Source organism: Thermobia domestica, chromosome 7, assembly GCF_964235325.1.
Source record: "Thermobia domestica chromosome 7, izTheDome1.hap1.1, whole genome shotgun sequence".
Taxonomy (NCBI): Eukaryota; Metazoa; Arthropoda; class Insecta; order Zygentoma; family Lepismatidae; genus Thermobia; species Thermobia domestica.
In genome coordinates this window covers 30,322,505-30,346,402 of record NC_137460.1, presented here as the reverse complement: position 1 = coordinate 30,346,402, position 23,898 = coordinate 30,322,505, and the positions used below count along the sequence as shown (strand labels likewise).

Here is a 23,898-nt window from a genome sequence, read left to right as displayed (position 1 = left end):
CTTTCCCCTTATAGCAGTTGTAACAGTGGAACTAACTCATCAATTTTAGCACTAGTAGGGTTTGGTATTTGCAAGTTGCGTAAATTTCGAAAGAGTTTACTTCTTCTCTAATCAGGACCGTAACTTGTGTGGGACAGGGGAGGGGCAACTTCCCCCCAGGGATGTTCCCCGCTGTTCGAAGGGGCCCATTTGGAGACGAAATTTTCTTAATCCATATACAATACGAACATGAAATTATAAATGAAGCATTAAACAGTTTCACTACATTACATAAAGCAGCGCACAAAAGGTAAATAAAACAAAAGTGAGCCTTGTGCCCACTTCAGTAAGAAACGTCTATTATTAGGGGCCCTAGAAATAACATTTATTCGTATGGCTTTGAGATTTGTCAATGTTGTCCCCTTAATTAATGTCATGTATGGAATGGGCCCAAGGGCGTAAGTAGCGGCCCCGCAGACCTTGCCGTGAGGGAGGGCCGACAGGCTCCGGGGGGCATAAATAGTAAGAAAAAGTTAGAAAGAGGGGGGGGGCAAGAATGAGAAAAACTTTTTCTAGGAGGCCCAAATACACATATTAATGCTTGCCCCCCAGAAAAAAAAATATAAGTTACGGCGCTGTCTCTAATGTGAATTTATTGGTACACTTCTGCTAATAGTTAACTATATCAGGTTGGTCTCTTTAAACCGGTTGGGCCGTGGAGAGAAACAATATTACAGGAGGATAGTATTCATATTTTAAGAAGGTGGGGAAAGGAGAGCAAGGATGAGAAAGATGAGAAGAAAGAAAGAAAGAGAATGAAAGAAACAATTCTACATTTACTTCATAATGAATTTAAACACACATAAACGAAAAAGGGATGTCGGAACCCACCACCATAATATTTGTGGAAGTGTTGACAACATAATATTCTGAAGTAATATATTTCCCGCCAATTCTGGGGCCTCGGTGTTTGGCCCAATTCTGGCCTTGCAGCAGTGGCGGATCCAGGGGGGCGATCATGGCGATTGCCCCCAGGAAAGGAACCTTTCTCATTTTATATACTTAAATAAAACCCAATCCCAGAGTTTGGAGCTCTTAAAAATAGCTCTAAGTAGCAGTATTAAAACTCACCGCCCTCAAGAAGTCTGTCCTGGATCCGCCCCTGCCTTACAGAAGCTACTATCTAGTCATTCACCTCGTGGGACTGAGGAAAACCTTAATAAGGAATACAGGCCAGAGCCGCGTTCATGCCCACGCTCGATCTACCTATTTTAATGCCTTTTTTCGTGTTGCACAGTGTCTGTTAAGGGCACCCAAACAGGGCAAATGTGTACAGCTTTAAAATGTTTAAATGTTAAAATTCGCTTTATATTGTACTTTGAACACTTAATTCAATGTGTATTATATTCTTCTTACTGCAGCATGGTTTATTTCCTAATACTTTAAGTCTATGGTTGTTAGTATTTATAATTATTGCATCATACTAATCCTTCTCAAAGCTCGTTTAATTAGTATGAAATTCTACACTTAGCAGTTTGCAACATTGCAAACCTTCACCAACAGGCAATATGTGGGAAGAATATTTCCACCTATACTCGCATCGAAATTCCCAGCCCTTGTTTACAATCAGTACAATATGTTTCTGTCGCCTTATCATGAAAACAACGCTGTCCAGCGAACCTAACGGTCTTCGCTACCTCTGTTTATTGTTTACAACACAAACTGCCATATTCCAATATTGCCAGGCGTACAAGGTTTTCGCACACTTTCGAACAAGAACACTTGTACAAAATTGAGTGTGCATTATATGTAAAATTGTATTACATAATAACTAACTCAATTTTTCATAACATTAATATCTCAGTCATCTCAAAAGCAGCAATTTATGTAGTAATAGCACTTGGTCCATGGCTGTGCAGAAGTAGGTACATTCGGTTCGGAGATTCATGTGCCTGGCAACCATGAATTAACCATGTAGGGGTGAGAAGCAAGGTTTTGACGCTCGCACTACAATAGTTGTTTGTAAACAATCTTCCATCCTAGAGTGAACAGACAATACTTCCGAGTGTTCATCAGAAGTAAAAAGTAAATACATACGACAATAATCGGGAAGGGAATATAGTAGTGGTTGTCACGCGACAATACCCAAGATATGTAGTTTAAAATAAAATATATCACTTGAAGTAATCGTCGAATAGTTGAAATATTTTTACCATCCATCTTTTTATCACTTTACAAAAGCGTGAAAGCTTACAACTACCGGTATTGTTTAAAAAATAAATAAATAATAAAGTTCCACTTTTCGTGTTTCAAATGATTGTTTAGAATTTTCTATTGTTGATTGCGTGACATGTACTTCAATAATTGTGCTGGTGGTTTACTTCTTGCGCACCACTAGAAATATGTTTAACAAAATCAAAATCTATCGCTAAATTTCTTCATGTTGTCTTCTTAAAAAGTTTCCGCTGGACAACAGTAAATATATCTCATTTCGGGTAGGTAAAATTCAAGGCTACTACCAGAAGTACTTTAACATCTACAAATCTTTTACGATTTACATATAAATACGGCTTCCGGATTGTATGCCATATTAGTTCCAAGAACAAATCGACCTGCACTAGGTGGCCACTATAAAGCACAAGTGCTATCTAACCGAGTCAGTGCAGTTCGTAGCTGGTGGGTTAAACCAGTGGTGTGGTCTAAGGAAGCTGGCGCCTTAGCGATGGTGAGTATGGGAATAAGTGAGGGTAGTTTAAAAAAGTGGGTGTTGACAGTGATACGAATTTCAATAGCACTTGTCATGATTGATAAAGTAACGCTCCAATTGTAAACATGTAATGCATTTTCTGTACACTGTGCAGAAATATACTGACGGTGGAAAATAAGATATCATAATAGAGTCGTCTTTGATATGCAGTTATTTATTTAATCATTTGCTAAGCACTTGTAATCATTTTAGATTAGTAACTCTACAAATGTAAACTTAAAATATAACGGTCACGCGAAGTGATGTACCATGGAAAAGTTTTAATAGATAACATACCAATGCCTTAAGGTTGCCAACTGTTCTGGTACTTAGAGAATTATCCAAGGTTTGAACATTTAGCCCTGGAAGATTTTTTTTTTTTTTTTTTTAACAGTGATGATTAAAATTGCGATATTGGCTGTATTTCGTTAATAGTAAATGTTTGGTATGTTGCTTACAAGATGAAGAAATAAAATCGTAGGAGTACAAGTTTGCGACAATCTCAATGTTTATCACTACCCCAGGATATTTTTCCCTTTAACTCCTGTCTAGTGATGGGTACATTCCCGGGAAGATATTTTTCGGGAAGTTTTCCAAAAATGGGAATTTCCCGAAAATTTATTTACAATCAAATAAAATTGCATTCTATTACTATATTATGATTTCAAAGTTAAATTCGTTTTTATATCACAATATATTATTACTGTTATCCCCAGAGGAGTCTTAAAATGTATATTCAATGTTATGTTATTTTATTAATATTTTGTTATATTTAGAGAGTACGCTTAAATGGTTATTTATTTACAATATGTTCTATGAAAGTAAATATATTTCAAAAATGGTACAGTAAGTCCACATACTTTTAAACCGCTAAAAAGTTTAACATGCAACTTTATCCATCACGACTTTGGAACTCACTAAAGAAGTAATAAACACTTCTGACCAGAGTATATACACTTGTATATTAAAAACTAAATTATAGTGTAGCGGTTTCGACAATTTAACGCTGTCTTCGTCATACACTAAATCAGACTCTAAAACTGATTTAGTGTCTGACGAAGACAACGTTAAATTGTCGAAACCGCTACACTGTAATTTAGTTTTTAATAAACAAGTGTACATACTTTGGTCAGAAGTGTTTATTATTTCTTTAAAATGTTTATATTTACATGTAAGCGAATTTTCTAAACTTCACTCTACTACTGATAAAAGCATATTAAATTTTGAAATGTTATATACAAATTAGGTTGGGTAACTCCCAGAAGGCACATGTCTCACCATTTTGTCAATATTCGCGCATAAATATGTATATTCACAATATTTGCAAGATACTTCCTTATCTTTATATTTTTACATGTAATATTGCCTCACACGACCTTTCCTGCCCATTTCTCGAAATTTCATGCTTTAATTCACATATAAGAGAAGTCCGAGTACCTCTTCAGGAATTCGAGTCAGAGACAGGAGACAGACCGACGTCTATCTCTAACGGTTGTTCAGGTTTTATTTATAGTACTTTTGTGTTTCTACGTAATTCTACATTACTTTACAAAATGGTTCCTTTTTATCATTTGTAAATTAGTACTTTGCTACTTTTGGCTATTGTTTAGCTTTGGTGGGCCAGCTTTTTCACCTACTTTTTCTGCGATATTCTGTTTCTATGCGGTTATTTTACGCTTTCATACGTTAAATTACGTAACCAACATTAAATTTAGACAGCATTGCCGAGCGAACCTGAGCGAGTGAAGGCGGGGAAGAGTCCCGCAGGGCACATTGTTTTCTATCTTTGTTACCAACAATTGACTTTCTTTTCTCACATAAATCATTTCCGCTTACCTTTACGGTTTGTACAAATCTCTAAAGAAATTGTGTTCAATACTTTCTTGACAACTTTGAATACCACTACAAACTCATTTGTTCCGTAAATCGTCCTACTTTTTGCTAGTTTTATGTCCCCAATACTAAACAATTAACTTATTTTTTAGTGCAAATGGAAATAAAACTTAAAAACTCATATTATTAGTTATATTAAGTACAGTCAAAGAATTTTAAATTTTTTAAGCTCCAAATTCTTTAAAACCTAGAAGTAAATCATAATATATTTAATAATGTAATTAGTCATATGGTTCTTATAATTTGGAAGATAAAAAAAATGTAAATTCCTTCCCGGGAATTTATAGGCCAGGGAAAAACCCGAGATTATTCCCATTTTTTTTTTTAAATTCGTTCCACCGAAAATATTTTCATTGCCCATCACTATTCCTATCACCTTTCGAACATGACAATAATGGTATGTGAATATGACTCGATTAGGTATTTATCGGGACCGAATTTTTATCATTTCATTTATTGGATCAAGTTCTATACTGAATTTTTTAAAGGTGGGATATGTTGTAACTAAAAGTCTTTTTCTTTTTTATGTTGCTATGAAGATAATGATAGTTCTGCGAAATACGAATGTCCTTGAAGTACTGGTATAATTCTCATACAATTGTATTCCGTGTAGCTTAAAATCACAAGCTCACGTATACACAATATATATCAATGGCTATGAAACTAATTATGTGGTGTTTACAAATCTACATTTAAGTCTTGTTTATTATTTATTTATTCTCTCTTGTGATATTTACGTTTTTATGTTGCATCCATATAAATTAAGACACATAGGTCGATCGTTAAATAAATCATAAAGGTAGCTTAACATAGCAGATTAGATTAGTAAGATAGGATAAATTAAGATAACTGACTGTACTACGTGATTCATTTATAGATACAATGTGGAAATAATAATATCTATTTTTGTTTATTTAGTACATTTAAACGTTGTTATGAGGAGCGTAATATTCTTCGTTTCGCATACATTTAAGGACGTCTTAATGGTTATGAGCATAAATACGGCGTGCGGATATACGCCACAAACACGACAGTGCAGAATACCCCAAAGAAATTCAGCTAAGTGGCCAGTAAAAGTAAGAATTGCATTTATCCCGAGTAAGAGCGAAGAGCATGATTTCTCAGTGGTAGAATGCTTATCTTTATTACGTCTTGACCCTGGTTCGATCCCGGATGTGGTGGACAACACAGCATCCGTGAGTTTTCGCGGAGTGTTCCCGTTTTCTCCTACTTCCTCATTCCACCAATTCTTTCATCATTCACTTGCCTTAATTATCGTCTCCCTACCCTAAAGTTCGCAAACATAGGTTGTTAGACTGAAGTATTTCATTTTCGTTTCCGTGAGAAGTTAAACTGAAAGACTTTCTGTGGAAATGAAAAGAATAAATTGATTATCGATGTGCGATCGTCATCTGTTCGGGAGTAGTTCAGAGGACAAATGCAGAGTTACGAGAGAGCCAAAATTTGTGATACTTCTTGTGTTCCATATAAAATTTTCTAGTAGTTTTCTTCCATTTCATTTCATTTTATTTATCCTCCATTCTGAAAAAACTTGGAAATAATTCTCCGATAGTACATGAGATTCGTCATGGTTAATTGAAGCAGTACATATATTAGAGGCATTTGTTAAACATAATTTATACATTATAGTAAATTGAAATATCATTATACTAGTACTACAGCATATCTTATACATAAATGGACCTATCTTGTTACTTTGTTATTACTATTTCATTGTGATTATTTAATTGTATTCATCTAATGTGTAGAAGCAATGTGACAATAGGTATTCTTTTAACTTTCTTTTGAATGCAATATTATACTTGATTACCTTTAATTGTTTGGTAGCTTATTGTACAGCATAATACCAGCATACTTTACTCCCTTTTCGTACATTGCTGTTCCATGGTTTGGTGGATGAAAATTAGTCTTTCTTCTTGTGTCATAACCATGCATGTCACCGTTTGTTGTGTATTCATTTATATTGGATCTTACAAATTCTACTAAGCAATATATATATGCACAAACATGATAAATGTAGTATAGCTAGTTTTTTAAAATATTTTCTACAGGACTCTCGGGATCCTACACCAGCTAGAATTCGTACAGTTCTTTTCTGAAGAACAAAAGTTTCTCTACTTTTTACAGTATTTTCCCAAAATATTATTCCATATCTTAATATAGATTCAAATGAGCAGTAATATAATATTTTTGCTGTATTTCGGTTTATATTGTTTTTAATAGTTTGTACTCCAAAACACATTTTTCTTAACTTATTCGCAATTTTTCCTGTATGATAATCCTATTTTAAATTTGCGATATATGTACACGTAAAACATTTACGGAACTAACTATTTTTCTCCTATTTTTATATTTCCTTTATCTGGATTGTTGTTTGGTTATTTAAAGATTATTGACAAGTTCTTTTTCTTAATTTACTATTAATTTATTATGATAAAAATCATTTCGTTAGTTGTTTTACAGTATTTTCTATGTTAGTATTTAATTGTTGATGGTTTTCGCCTGTTATTGCGACACTTGTGTGATCCGCGAATAATGTGGCTTTGCAAAGTTCAAATTATCCGGTAGATCGTTTATATACATCAAAAACAGTAGTGGCCCAAGAATTGATCCCTGTGGTACGCTGCATTTAATTTTATTCATTGTAGATGTGAATGTAATTACTTCTGAATTTCTCTCATCTACTTTGGTTATTTCCACCTCCTGCATTCTATCTGTCAAATATGAATGAAAATAGTTTCCTATTACTCCTCTTATTCCACATTTCTCTATTTTATATAAAAGTTCTCTCTGAGACACTAACGAGGAAGGTCCATAAACCGTGAGAGTTGAATTTTGATGAAAATTTGTGACAAGATTCAGTTCGAGTTGCTAAGTAACGTAGTAATAGTCACTCGATGCTCAAATGCTTCGTTGAGCTGCTACACCGACGCCATCTTGAAATCCAGTAGGTAATGTCCAAGAATACCATTTTGGCACAAAAATGAAAAAAGGATTTCATAGATCTGACTTCAGTATTGTAAACCAAGGTAGAGGATCCATATGTCGGGCTGCTTCCAGTGCATGAGCGTCATTTTGAAAGGCGCCATATTGAATCGCCGTCAAGTATGATAAATGACAAGGGGGTTATGTGGTGTATCAAATAGCACTGGAATTTACTCCTGAATCCATTTCCGTAATCCAAGTTTACATATCTGTTTTCACTTCAGAGTTAAAAGCTCTGTCGCTATAAATAACTATGGAGCATTACGTAAATCTGCCTCATTTCCACTTCCAATATGGCGAATCGATTCGATGTACTACGCGAGTTTAATGCCATTAAAGATCTCGCATTAAGGCACTTCTACGTCTTTATATTGCCTCGATGTTCGTCTTAAGTGGATATAAATAATTCCGTATATTTTACAAATTTATCGGCAAATAGTAAACTTGCAGCAGTTACGTTATTTGAGTTGCATAGTTTAGGCTAGTTATTGTATGTTGCATTCACCTGAAGCTCAATATGTTTTGTAGTGATACGAGTTCCTAATTAGGCACTGGTTTCACACTGGTAACTACGTAAACACAAAATATAACTACACCCTCCATTCCGAAAGAAACCGAACGTTTGAAAACAAATAGTACCACTAGTGCCAATTGTTGTAATATTTTACCGGTAGATGGCGTAGTCCCTCATTGACAACTGGTATAAATGTCATGACATTTGGATGCACGGCAACAAAGTTATCGCGTTTCAACTGTCAGTGTGTTGTGTACATCGGTCGGAAAATGAGTTTCAAACAACGAGCTGCAATTGAGTTTTGTGTTAAACTGGGTAAAACTTTTAGTGAAACGCACCAAATGCTACAAAATGCATATGGTGATGAGTGTCTATCCCGTACGCAAGTTTACGAGTGGTTCAGACGATTCAAATCAGGTAGAGAGACGCTGGATGATGACGAAAGATCAGGCCGTCCCAGAACCGGATTATCGGAAGAAAACATCGAAAAAGTGCGTGAATTCATCAAACATAACAAAAAATCGTCGGTGAAAGTTATTGGAATTATGCATTCCTCAAACAATCGCATACCGCATTTTGACCGAAATTTTGGGCCTTAAGAAGGTTAATTCGCGGTTTGTACCACACAAACTCACCGAAGACCAAAAAGTTGATCGAATTGCGCATTGCAAAGACATCGTTAAAAGTGCTCAGCAGGATCGAAACTTCTTGAAATCGATTGTAACTGGTTACGAGACGTGGTGTTTTGAATATGAGCCCGAAACAAAGCGGCAAAGTGCTGAATGGAGAGCGCCGGATGAAGAAACACCCAAAAAAAGTCGCTTGGTGAAGTCAAAAGTTAAGGTGATGCTGATTTGTTTTTACGATTGAAAAGGAATTATCCACAAAGAATTTGTTCCGCCCGGCCAGACAGTCACTGGAGAGTTTTACTTGGGCGTCATGAAGCGTTTGCTGGCAAGAATTCGTCGTATTCGGCCCGAATATCGGGAAATCGGCAGTTGGACTCTTTTGGATGATAATGCACCATCACATCGTTCGCGACTTGTAACAGAATTTTTGGTCAAAAATCACATTATTCGGTTGCATCATCCGCCCTATTCACCAGATCTCGCTCCGTGCGATTTCTATCTGTTCCCGAAACTGCATTTGGCGATGAAAGGAAAGTGGCACGCATCGATTGATGCCATTGAAAAGGCGACGACCGCCGTCCTAAAGACCATTCCAATAAAGGACATGGAGAAGTCGTTTGACAACTTGTTGGAGCGTGCAAACATGTGTATCGATGCAGAAGGGGAATACATTGATTAATAAAAATGATTTGTTCCAAAATGTACATTGCTTTTTTGTTTTTTTAAAACGTTCGGTTTCTTTTGGAATGGAGGGTGTATTACCGTAGTCCGGAAATATTTACCACATGCAAGTATCTTTTATATGCACTCTATCATTTTAGCCGTACTCACTACTGTAAACCAACACAAATAAAATACATGTATCAACAAGATATTACGCACATACCAGCGGAAATTTAGGGTGTTTCCTAGAAAACAACATGAACAAGGATAAAACTAATTTCGCTAATTTCTTATTAAATGTTTTACGGTATTAATAGTGTTGAACACAGTCTAGATATTCTATTTTGTTCACCATCGTTATAAACGTTTCGCTCCAATTTATGAGGACTTTATACTAACTTAGTGTCGATAATTACGAAGAATGAGGTTTAAATTTTATTTCTTATTACGACCATCTTTTCTGAGCAATCCTCACGAATAATTTCCGCTTGTTAGTATTATTATTAATAATAATAATTTTGTCGCTAAAATCAGATCAGAAACCTCATTTCATAATGTTCTGACTCAAGAAATTGCAAAATTTGTGTTTTTCTTTTACTCTAACCAGCATAACATTTATTATTAGTTATTGCACTGGTTGCGTTGCAGACTTTCAAATTTTGAAAAGTTCGTTAAAATATATAGTGTCATTAAGCTTCACTCATGTCGTTGCAGGATCTATCTAAGTGGAGAATGACCAAGGGACTTTCTTGATGTTACAATAAATCATAGAAGGAAGCATTAATGGAAATAGGAGATTTCAAGATTGAAGAACAGATTATTTCCAAGGTCAGTATGCAGAAAATATGGTTACTATAGCTGGAACTGAAGGACTACAGGAGATCGTAAACAGAGTAGTTGACAAGGAATGGAAATAAACGTCAAAAAATTCGAAGTCATGATAATATCCTGTTTAAACTTCCCGAAATACTTGGAGAAAGATGCTTACTGCACCAAAGAGAGCAAGCTTTACGTAGCCAAATAGGCATTCAAAAAACAATGTCACTTATGACTAGCAGACTTAATCTTGAACTAGGAAAAAAATGGCCAAGTGCTATATGTGGGTTACTACATTTCGTGATTCAGACACTTGGACATTAGGAACGTTAGAGCAGAAATATTTAGAATCTCCTCGAAATTTGATGTTGAGGAAGATGAAGTAAAATGGATGGAAAAAGTCACAAACGAAGGTGTTTTAGAACGAGTAGAAGAGAAGTAGTAGGGGGGTGCTTCAGCCATCATCATTTTTGTAAAGGCCTTTTGGATTTGTCACATTTAACGAATAAATTGTCTTTATCATTTTGCTATAGTGATAGATGAAGGAAAACTAGAGAAAAGAGAATTAAACTGATAGATAAAAGAAGAGGAAAAACTGGTTTAATCTTTATCCAAGGCAAGCACACTAAAATGAATATTTTGCAATTTGTCGTAGGAGGAGATCGCATACTTCAGAGTTGAGTGCACGCAGTCAGAATAAACTTAATGATTCGTGTATGTGTAGCAAATACTTAGGTTGTCCGTAGACTTATGTCTGTATTTTATGATTATGTTTTGTATTTACATGATGATCTCTTCCAGTAAACGTATTTATTTATGTTTATCGTCTTAATAACATTCAAATAATTGTTGATTGCGCGTAAACAAATTTGAAATTTTAATTTTTTTAACATTATGGTCAAAGCTATTTGCGTGTGTGAAATAACAAGGTTTTATATCAGATTCATATAGTAGATAATTGGAATAGAAGATGACATTTATTCAAATTGTAATATACTAATGAACACAAACTAGTCCTTCACCCAATTACTTCTCGAATTACTTGTACATGTACATATTATAATGATCAACATTAAACCGTTAGTACTGTTTAAACAATAATAATTATCTTTATCTTTTGCAGGTTTATAAATCTGACATATGAACGTCGCATCTGCAATCAAACTTGTCATAAACATGAACTGAATTAGTATATCCCTAGGAAGCATATATTCTGCAGAGAATATTTGTTAATGCAGTTTTCATATAAAGTACTTTTTTCTCATTAAGAACTCATTTTTAAGAAAAAAATACTATGTTTCTCACTAAAAAAGCTTTTGTTGTATGTGAGAGGCTTCCTCCTGAATTAAGTATTCCGGGAGCTAACGTAAAATTGAAAAGTTTTGATCACTGTGAGTTAAAATATGAATTGGAAAATACAGAGCGGACATTTTCTGTTCATGACCAAACTAAGAGCAATAACTTTCTATCGGGTGACAACGAATCAAAACTTAGAGAGAGGAAAACACAAACTTTCAAATGTTTATTTCCTAAGGTTGATGTTCCATTCTTAACTAATCCCAACGAGAAAAAGTGTGCTAATGATAGATCTTATTACTTCAGTGGAAAGCTGCGAATGGGACACCATATATCGTCAGATAAACATGCATCCCTGTTAAACAAATATCCTGGAACATTCAGTTGCAATAATTCCTCGATCGAGAGAGACTCGCTACACTTGCAACCTTCTCAAAATTCAGTGACTGAATATAAATCTATGGGTGTCGTGAGAACCGCTGAGCAGGAATTTAATACCAAGGATGATGATGGTGTAGATTTTACGGATTCTTCTGCACAAAGGTATGGATTTACAGCGTCAATATTTATTGTAAATAATTAGGTCCTCAGCTCAATTACCAATTTTAAAAAAGCATTATATATATATGTATATATATTGATCTCCAAATTTTAATTGCGTTCATAGAAAGGTGGAGGTTTCTCCGTTATTTTTTAAGGAGTAAAGGTAAACCATAATCTTCCTATCTCGAGCAATATCAGAAAGAGGAGATTAAATTTATTAAAAATGATAAGAAAGTGCTTGCAATCAAACTTTTTCGTGATTTTCGGTATAAAAGAATGTTTAATATATTAAAGTTTGAATTGGTGCCGCGTCTTGGCAGATGTCATCGAATAATTTAAAACATGATGTTTGCGTGCTAGGGAAAGAAAATTTAGAATATGTCTTAATTCTTTTGTATAACTTGTACAGATAAAATACATAATACTTTTCTTACATGCAAACATTTGAATAAAGACAAGAACAGAAACTTCATTTTTTTTTCACTTTTATTTGTATTGAGCATCTGGCACAAACGGGTATAACAGAATTTGTTTAAATGTTTTCTAGAAAAAAATGGTTTTGTGAATTTATTTAGGTATAAAAAAATACGGATATAAATTTTAAATATACTATGTGACTCTTGATTAATTGCTCCAGTAATGTCTAAGAAAAGAAGCATATTTTCACTTGTAATGAAAAAGAAAATAAAAAAAAAAACTAAATTTAGCAAAGTGGATGATAATGTTTTTCCTATTTTAGTTTAACTGTATGTTCAGTTAGCACTTTGATTGGATTGTTTTTAGGTGGCCTTATCTTTGATATAAATCCAGTTCGAATACTCCTATAAACAGGGAAATAAGAGAAGCAAATTTTTGGGACGTCTTCACGAATTTGTCCGTTTTATTATTTTCTTCGATTATGACTTGAATAATTTTTAATATGTGTTAGAAATCTAATAGTTGTGTGTAGAACAGTGTGAAAGTTACATTTTGATTGTTAATAAAAAAAAATACTTCCAGCAGCTAGTGTCTCTTTCCCGCGCAATTTTCATGCAAATAGGGCATGTTGTATTTTATTTTAGGCTAGCAGCACTGTATTTATAAGCTACCAACACTGAACTTATAGTGAATATCTTTTGCATAAATTATGTGCTCTTATAACTATTTCATGTGTTGGTGACGTGGCTGTCAAGTAATATACGAAGGAATTTTATAGTGGGATTTTAAGGAACTTTACAAAATATCCCTCTATTACCTCCTTCTAGTACGTAGTGTCCACGAATAACACTTATTAAATAAACATAATTAATAAAGGTGAAACATTTTATAGATTGTACTGAAAGTCAGTTGAAATCTGTATGAATAAACATTATCTTCCCATGCGCTTTTTCCAATTTTCTAATTTTCGTTAGAAATAAGAATACAGGAACGTTCTCCCAAGTACAATTGGAACAATGAACACAACATGCACACAGTTTCTTTGAGGTGTTACGACGTATACTTCTACTTTTTTTTTTTATTTCTTTCGGTGATAGTGTTCCGATGTTACAAGCGAAAAAAAATCAGATAACGCATTTTTGATGGAGAATTTTCCGAACTTTCCTCTATTATTTTCGTGCTTTTAAGTACTCATACAGAAGGATAGGCTGCTTAATTGCAATACAAATGTAGTACGACTAAATTTCTTAGTTGGAATTACATTAGTCTAAGTAAATGCTTACCAGTTTGCTAAAAAGAGTAAAGCCTTATAAATTGGAGCTGTTTCTTCTTGTCAAACAAGTTTTATTTGAGTTACGAAAATCGGGATGCGTATTTAATTTTATACTCTCAATAAAATCAAAGAAAGAGAGTTTTTTGCTTTCCTTCGAGCATGTGTTGTTACTTTATATCAACAAAAGTTTGCCGCTAACATAAAATAAAAATGTCGATATTTGTTCTAATTCTCTATCATATACTGGGTATAAAGAGGAAGAATTATTTTTCCTTTTATAACTAAATATGCGTCTGTCTAAATGCTAAGTCATTTTCACAGATATATCTACTTAAATATTTTCAAACTTTATAGCTAATGATAATCAGTTAATATTTCAAATTCTGAAGTTTACCATTAAGGAATATAAGTATATCGCTACAATAATGTGCAATACATTTCTGTTCACACTTAGTTGATTTGCTGGTGAAACTTATCAATTATAAAATATTATGAAAATATTTTCCCCAGAATCAGTAGCTAGCTAGCTACTTTTGTTTTTGATATTACATACAGTTTAATTGCATATATTGTAGTGTTTCTTTTTAACATAGGATATTAAGCATTGTAGTAATCCAGTTTTAAATTGCCACCAATGAAATACGTACTGTGTTCCGTCTCACACGGGATTGACATGCTTGTTTAATACATAAACGCAAAAATTTCCTCAATGTTGGGATTTCTATCAGTGATACAAAATGAAAATACTGGCATCAAATTACCTTGAGCTTATAAAAAAATTAGGTCATTAAACAATTATATGGAAGAATGTAGTACTAATTACTTAATATGCCACTTTTGGCAACACTTGATCAATAGGATGAACATACAAACTTGTCAACGATTTCAAGAACTGAAAGTATTGATATATAGTAATTTTCTTCCGTCTTTTAACTGTTAGAAATCGCATATTAGAGTGTGGACTTACTAAAGAAATTTTTGGTCAGGTTAATGATACATAATTGAGAAATTATAAATTCATCAGGAACCGTGAGCCAAGTTTGAAGTAGTTTTATTATGTTTCTATTAAAATACAAGGAACGAAATGCCATTTGTCAAAAAGAAAATACCTCCCATCTTAAAGTTGGTATCTTTTACACAAATTATGTTACAATAAGTTCTGATTGTTTTGATTTGCTTCTAGTTTCAAAGCAAGCTTTGCTGCTATATGAGGCCTATTGCTTAAAGTTTCTGATTTGGATACACTGTATTAATAAATTATCGGTATTAGTATGAAACATTGAATACTGTTCATGTAGCTACTTGCTTAAAAAGAAGTTATTTATCTGCGTAATACATCGAACTTAGATTAAATTAGCTACTGCCTCCCGCGATAAAAATTTTAAGTATTAATTTCTTTAAGTGTATTTCAAGCAATGTGTGATATAATGATGTAGATTGATAATTGTCCATTCACATAGATGTTTAATATTGCAAGAAGGATTATCCGGTTTTTTTTTTTTTTTTTTTTTTTACAGTAATTATACTTTTAGAGTAAAATAATATATTATGAAATACGGAAGGTTTTGTTGTAGATAAAACACTATTTCCGACCACAAAAATCGTTAATCAAACAAGCAAGGAATCAAGAAGTTTACTAGCTATCTGTACGATTCAAGAAAATCTTTGTTTCTGTAGCCATGTGTGTTGCTTCTTTCTTGTGGGTATTGAGTAATTCTGAATCTGGCTCAAATCTCTCTGGGTGATTTTAATTAATTATGTTTTGCAGCTTTCAGATATTCGTGTCATACATTTTTATAGTATCTGTATTACACGGAGTCATGGACAACATTCGAACCTTTCCACAAATAAGAAACCACACAGGCGTAAAACCTTTCCTATATACCACAATGTGAGTTCTTTGTGTAAATGACTTCTTATATCAGTCCGCAAGATTTTCGTAAACCTATAAATAAATCAGCGTTTTAATGTTCAAAAAATTACTGTCACACATAACAATGCTAACATCACTAATAAGATTTAATTCATTACTATTATTACGCTAACAAACAGAAGAAGGTTTTGACGGTACTAAATTTGGTAAGACAACGTTTCATTTTTTCACAGTTTGTTCTTACACCTCTGGAATTGTTGTTGTTTCTGTACATGAAGTCGATTTTAGACAGCTTTCAACAGCGAGCTCACATTTTATTGTTTTCCACTTATAATTATTGTAATTCTTAATGGTGTACTCCAGTTATATATCACCGATTGCTACAGAGTCAGATAATCAGATAAAAATGCGCTCAAAATTTAATTAAAAAAAAAAAAAAACTGCCCATGAACTTTACACTGAACACATGACCATTTTGGGAGTGGAGATGTGTTTTCTCGCACTTTCAAAGTGGTTTTGTCGTACATTAAATGTGATCGATGTAAATCGTTTCCTTAATTTAGAATTTAGTAAAACTGGCTTGTATCTTTTTATAAAGATAAATGATGTGCTCATTTCCTGTAGAAAAGTTTCTCCGGGGAGAAATCAAAATGAGTTAGAGTCACATTTGGACACTGCTTGATATATCTGAACTCGGCGCAACTAAGTTACAATTCCAAAGAAAAAGGGAAAGAAGTAATTCTGGAAAGAATACTGAACTAACTGATGATTGTGTTCCTGTGATTTAGGAACCTGTATCGCCGATATATTTGACATGCTCTGCCTTAGACTTGTCCGTCCAGCACATCATTAAAGGAACGAAATACCAGAAGTGTTCATTCAGCAATATCATATCATGGATAATATCAATGTTTTCTGGGTCACTGTTGTTGAAAGTTAAATGAAACTAAGTTCATCATAAATGAACGTATGGCACTTTTGAAAATGCACCACACAACTTCTTATAGGAGCAATAAAAGTTGTACGGTTCCTCAAGATTGACATATATCAAAATGAATTTTGTTTCGTCATACCTTTGTTGTTGATGTACTCAATAACAGCGCTATTTTTTTTGGCCCCTGTTCCCGTTTAGCCTTTTACAGGGCTACTCCCTTCATTTGTGGATCTTGTGGCAAAAGTAAATGATGTAGGTGAGAATTCATATCATTCATTCCATAATATTCCAATATAATACTTGGCATATGTTAAACAGCATTATATCTTTTTACATTGCAACAGATTAATCCGAATTGAAATGGATACATGGACTCAGTATCATAACTGGGGCCACGATGGCTCAGTGGTCAAGCGTTCACCTCTGGTGCATGGGGTCGCGGGTTCAAACTCTGCTCCTCCCAAATGAACGTTAAGGTTGACAAACACCGAGTGCGTGGGTTTCCTTGAGGTTCTTCCGTTTCCTCCCACTTTCTTCATTTCTCATTATCACCATCTCCTTTAGCCTAGCCGACGTAACCGTGGGACGTAAACCTTAAAAAATTCAATTCGTGTTTTTTAGTTTCATAGCAAAATGTTCCTTTTCCAACTTTATTTTTATTGAAAATACTAGTAGTTTTAGAACTCTATGTATACCTTCTGGTTTCAGTTCTGATTTCCCTGAATCAAAAGCTGTATAGATAAAAAAGTTCTTTCGTAGGAGTTCTTTGTGTGTGCGAACAATTTCCATCTTCTACCTTTTCCCCCTATTGGAAACGAAAACCAGTTATACCGTATAGTTTCGAAATTTGCCTCTATTTGACATTACACAACCGAACTCAATTGTTCATTTAGCTAGAAAAATTAATTTAACCATAATTTAAATGTCAGTTAAAAGTACTAATAGGACTCTAAAATATGTAATTTTAAATGTATAACAGCCTTCTAAAAAAAAAAAAAAAAAACGATTAATTCCTTTACCACTATTACTACCTTTATAGTTTCATTGTATTGTTTGTTTGATCCACGATAGCTTAATCTTAAAAGAAAAAACCTCTCATCGTAGGCAGCCTTTCCTTTTAAAGTAAATTCTGCATCAATTCATATTTGTGTATTTCTTTATTTTCCTTTGAATTTAAATCAGTCAGGCCATTCAACCATTGTTTTTTTTTATTTTTTTAGATTATTATTATTATTAGCCCAAAAGACTGAGTTCCCCAGCAGCACCTGTACAGCATAAATGGTGACCAAAATATGACAGGCCAATGTTATATTTTAATAGGATAGGAATTATAAAAGAGCAGTTACCAACGTTGTAGTATTGAGTGCTAAAAGGGTTGGACTGGTCGTTCCAGTGTTGATGTAACACAATAAGTTAGTGGAGAATTCAGTTATAGGAACTCTCTTAAACACAATGTTTCATTTTATTGAAAATAGATCAACTCCGATTTAAAGTTCAAAAATCCAAAAATTGTTTTCTACTACACAAGAAACTTTTAACTAACTTTCGCATTGTTAAAGTTTAAATTCAATATGTATCACAGTTGTCTTTGACGTTACTTATCTTAATTTTATGAGTATTTTTATTACATTTTTTACAGAATGAATTAGAAAGGTGTAAATTTTATCAGTTTTTAAGCAGTGTATCTCCATGTCGTCTGACTCATATAGCGCAGGATCTGATGCAAGTGCCCCTCTAGATCCACCCATGGGACGACGTTGTCTAGCCAAATTATAATCTTTCAGGACCTGCAAACTACTATCTATAGATGCGGCTAATTCAATATTTGATACCTGCTCTTCGAAAGATCACTCAAAGACCGCACACGATTTTGAAATTGAATCTTTCTGTAAGGTCCTTGTATTAAGAATAACGGCGTCCTTTTTAAATATGCCAAGATTTTACCACTGCCCGATAGTCGGAACAGGTTTACCTAGTCTGTGGTATGGGTTGGTATAATTTAAATTTTAAAAATAAGCGAGCAATAGTTAAAATAACGATTTTTTTCTTTAAGAAATATTAATTACAATTACATCATTAAGTAATTCTCAGTGTCAATTTAAACTTGTAAAGAAGCTCCAGGGAATACGATAATTTCACGAACCACTGACGCAAACTGAATTAGAGTACCAACAATAAACGTGTGACTGAAATGTGAGAAAAGAACGAGAAAGATGAGAACTCACTTGCATTTCAACTATTGAGCATAACGTCTTAGTAGTTAAAATTAAGGAAGAATCAGTGTAAGAATTAAACATTTTCCTCAGCGGGTATGAATTCATCGTATACGCCCAACCATCACATATTTTATATCTGCCATTATAAACAATTCTTTCCCTGATGTATACTTGTAACTATTACTTTATAATGTATGGTCATACTGAGTTTGATGGGAAACATGCACTTACTTCTTCGATCTGTATATAGCGACAACTGTACACCTGGCAAAGAAGTGGTTTCTGTGATGTAATAATTTCTTATTTAATATTGAAAGCAGAAGTTGTAGATTTTCATCACTGCCAGTTCCAGTAGAGAAATTAGAATACAGTGAAACTTGCTTAAACCGGAACGTGAATAAGACGGAAATCTGTCTATAGCGGACATTTTTCAAAGTCCCGACAGCTCTTATGTGAATTTCTTTACGAATAGTTTCTGTAAAACGGAATCTTCCGTAACGCGGAGACGGAAAGCAAAAATAGTCCCAGGGAACCTTTAAAGCTTGCATAAAACGAAATCTATTTTTCGCAGTGGAAGGCTGCAACAGGTTACCTTTCATCTATCTTGTGCGTGTCTTATTTGAAGGTGAAGAGATCAATATTGAATGCCACTTAATAGAACAAGTGAACCCTTCTCCATTAGTTCTTGCCTTTAAATAATGTATCACAAAATACCGCTAGAGATTTGACCTTGTTTTCCTATGACGATCTTTTGCTGTACGGAAGCACTGAAGCAGATGATTGACAGGTTATTGTTCATGAACCATTTTTTGTAACTGCATTTACTTTCAATCCTCCACCTGTGAACTTCACCTGGTCTTAAAATAATGCTGGAATCCACAAGTCTTTGTGTTGGCGGCTCTCGAAAATCTGAGAATCTTCATTTACAGCTGGTGCTTGTACACGGTTCACTAAATTTGCCCCAAGCAAATGCATTTTGAGCATAATGACAGAAAGTTGTCATCAAAAACAGAACTAGAGGGGGAGTGGAGCGAGAGAAAAGTACATTTCTACAGTGTTCTGAGTTTGTTTTCAGTATCGTGTTTTTCTTCTGTGGTTAAAACAAGCTGTTTTTTATAGTGTTTTATTTTAGCCGTACACATAATGGCTAAAAGATACGTGACTCTCACTTTGGATGATAAAAGTACATATCATTGAATCCAAGGAAAAGGACAATATTTCGTGGAAAGAAATCATGTGCCGTTTTAAGTGCGGAAAAACAAAAAATTATGATACACTTAAAAACAAGGACAAAATTCTGAAGTGCTGGATGGAAGTGGATGGCAACGCGTTTTTCTGCTTTTATTTTTCTCATGCTTAAGATTGAGTAAATACCCTAGGTTCGGGCATATGTCCTATTCCTTTGAGAATAGAATTATTCTGTATTCTTTATAACAAATTATTAAACAGTGAAATTTTTAATTCAAGCTTATTAATAAGACCTTTACTTCCTTCTAATGGCACTGCCAATAGTCACCAGATACATCTATTTTACAAAAAGCTTTGCCCTCAATAATGTTATTGAAGCTCGAGGTCTTTTCCCACCAAGGATCGAACCCAGAACTGCATGCACCAAAGTTATACGCACACACGCACGTGGCATTAGGAAAGCGGGAAGGGCATTTCATTTGCTTCTCTGTATGATTGCTAGCAATTTAGTTTATCTTCCTAATACTGTCCATAGCTATATCAGTCGTGATCTACAACTTAACGGCATGTCTACCGATCATTGAGGCTTCAGAATCTCCATCAGATAACATTTAAAATTTAATTCAGAAATATCTTCCAAAATACTGTACTTACGAACTTATAATTTTGTACATAAATGCCAAAAGGCAATACAATTCCGATGACTTACAGTTTTGGATCTATACACTTCAATTAATTGTAATGCTTTCTTCTGTATTGAGGTAATCGGATGTAGGCATTTTGCAAGCTCATGTAAAATAAAATGATTGCTATCAGAAGCAGGGAAATTGAAAAGCCTTGAACATGAAAGTATTTTAAACCGGAATCGGTGTGACGGTGATTATCAGTCTTTAAAATCAGGAGGATAGATGATAGGAGATTAATTTTAAGACTAAGTTCCGAATCATGATGGGAAAGTTAAAGAGCTCAGTATTCTTAGGGTAAGAATAATAAAAAATAATAGACTCTTAGGATTAGTGACGATTAGAAGGAGAAGAGTAAATTTTCACATGCGGGGTGTAAGCCCACTAGCTTACCTTAGCTTCTCTTTTTTCATCTACTTGCAAACCTCTTGAAATACTACGGGATACTCTTTGAAGAACAAATCCTTGGGAGAGATGCATTAAGGCAATTTGAGAAGCGAAACACGTCTCTACAAACTCCAGTTTCATAATCATTTACGCCTTGAGCAGCCTCCTTAACCTCTTTATGGGTTCCTGCAACTTCACGATGACAACTTTTTTTTTTTTCTTTTTTGGCTTGAGCTGGTCGGATTTGCGCGTTCGTAAAACAAAGATAATCATCTTTGAATTCTCAGTATTGAACGTATATATTCATTTTCTTTTCTACCTATATCTTTTGTTGCTTGAAATGCACGAATTCTCCTTCGAAGCAATAACTTTCACCTTCACCACTCTCAACTATTCAACCAAAAAAAAGTCTAAATATTTCTTATTTGCTTATTTGTTTTGTTCTCTGGAAGGATTCGTTTCTTTTCATTTTATAATATTTATCACAAAAACACACAGTACCATATTTCTGTATTAAGAACGGATTAATTGTGTGCATGAATGGCAGAAACCATTCTTTTTTCTTTTTAAATAACGAGTTTGGTTTACCGAAACTGCTTTGTATATTTACCGTATCCGAGTGTGACCGAAAATAAAATCTAACAAGATATTTCCTTTATCATAACCAAATGTGGTCAAAATATAAAGGGTCAATTGTTAGGAATTGAGTTTGTTAATAAAACCATCTTCTCAAACAGGAATTGGTTTAAATAAACCATTTCTTGTTTGATCATTGATCACCATAGATCGAAAACGATAATACGTATTGAGATCCGGGTTTCAATTTCGTAAGAACATATTTAATCTCTATTATTAACACACTACTAAAATCGGAAGTGGTTCATTTAACTATGAATTCTCGTTACAGTAAATATTGATGAGCATAGAGCAAAGATGGTAAAAGATAGATTAAAACGGTTTTCTCCAATCGAATAGCTCTCAACCGTTTTAAGGGTACCTATCATCTCTATTGATCTTCAATTAAAACCGCAAGTCGTCGAAATTAACCACTTCCAGTTTCAATAGTGATCTCCGTAGAATAGGAATGGTAAAGTGAGAAACTTTATTTGCATAGGAAACCAGCCACTTTCCGTTTTAACGTTGAAAGCTATAGAATAAAAACTGTAACAGGCAACAAGAAGTTCTTTTCTGCAATTAGACGTCCCAAGAATATATTTCGTCCTTATTCTAATCTCTGGTAGAAATGGTAGTGGTAGACTGGATGTGGTAGAAATCTACTACCTTCTGCAGTTGCAAAATCAATTATAAATATTGCACACCAGAAACCTACTTGGTTAATTTTCCTTTTTCTTTTCTTTCTTCTTTTTTTGCTTTGTGGGGTAGCTGTGACCTGTATTTTTTTTTGAAAAATGAAATAAGTGAAACTCGAGGTCATCCGCAAACTCATTTTACAAATAATTTACGAGGAGAAGAAATTATTTTCCAGTCTGCCCATTCAACACTGTTAAAGCTTGACTAAGCCAAACCATGTAGCATGTCTGAACAAGGGAATGAGTTTTCATGAAATTAATTGTATTTTAGATTTGTAATAAGGGAGGATAAACATCTGAGAGCTTATTTGGTTTATACAGTTACAGTTAAGAAATAGATAAGAGCCTAAGATAGAATAGGTTAGAGCCTAAATTAGGATAAAGCCGGAAGTATAAAATCTTCCGTCATGCTATTTTGTGACAATCAATTAGGTTACATAATCCCTAATAAAATTCGGAAACGCACACTTTTGTCTTGATTTCGAGCGAAAAGAGTTAGTTGACCTTTGACTTTGAGCTTGCCCGGTTTGCGTTCACTTCCTGAGATTGAAACCGAGCTCAGTCGAATTAGCACCCTCAAATTAGAGTTATTCATCAAAAAGAATAGGAGTCATTGCTACAACACTTCCACTTTATTTACATTACATATATGGATAGAAATAAGTTTTTAGGCCGTTTGTATGTAACAACGGATTTATGAAGAACGGAACCTACAGCCTAAAGTGGAATATGAACCACTACTTGGTTTGCAGCCGAGAGAAATTGTCCTCTAACTGGGCTCAAACCCGGGATACTTGATAGAAATATGTTGTGCTGATCTTACATATACTTACAAATATTTTAAGAGTCCACTGTATTACAAGTCATTTAGAAATTAAAATGCTATTCCTAAATCTAATTCTAAAGAAGGGTTTAATCGTAAGTTTGTACAAATTAACCATGAGTCATCTGCTAATAGTAATTTCAAACAGAATCAAAAGAAACGTAAGAATAACAAAAACGGTAATAAATCATCACATTCTTCACAAAAAAAACACCAAACAAAATAAAAAAGCAGACGTAAACGTGGATTTAAAAAGTAACAATAATAATAATAATAATAATAGTGACAAAATGTATTCTGATGCGCATTATTGTAGTTGTAGTCAGGAAGTACCACCTAGAGTAAATTCCCCAGTTGGTAATCAGTTTTATCAACCACCAAATGGAAATAACCAATCTGTAAATACCAACCGTAATGTTGAAATGCACTCTTCTAATAGTCAAATGTCTAAAAATTCACCTGGTTTTCCAAATTTTGTAAATCAAGGAAATTTTAGATCACCAAGACCTCCGTTTGTAAATCCTACTCCTTTTAATGCAAACGAACAAGTTCGTTTTCCGCACCCAAACTAAATTTTCCCTGTGTGAAGTGTGCTCATTACAGGGAAGTTAGTAAAACATCTGGTAATAACATAAGAGCACTCACTAATGGTTGTCATATTGTGTATGTTACTATTGAAAGAAAAACTTTTAAATGTTGTAAAATGGGA

The 23,898-nt window shown here is 33.9% G+C and overlaps 1 protein-coding gene across 4 annotated transcripts in view; it reads left to right on the top strand.

Moving 5' to 3' along the window:
• Nucleotides 1–1,944: 1,944 nt before the first annotated feature.
• LOC145689968 (uncharacterized) overlaps nucleotides 1,945–23,898 on the top strand; it is a 40,723-nt gene continuing 18,769 nt past the window's right edge. For 2 of the 4 annotated variants that reach the window (XM_081764368.1, XM_081764367.1), the window contains exons 1-3: nucleotides 1,945–2,704; nucleotides 10,145–10,258; nucleotides 11,370–12,085. In XM_081764368.1, coding sequence (XP_081620494.1) covers nucleotides 11,541–12,085 — 545 coding nt within the window. In that variant the 5' untranslated portion in view covers nucleotides 1,945–2,704; nucleotides 10,145–10,258; nucleotides 11,370–11,540. The remainder of the gene's footprint in view (nucleotides 2,705–10,144; nucleotides 10,259–11,369; nucleotides 12,086–23,898) is intronic. The other 2 variants (XM_081764370.1, XM_081764369.1) reach the window with 2 other exon arrangements.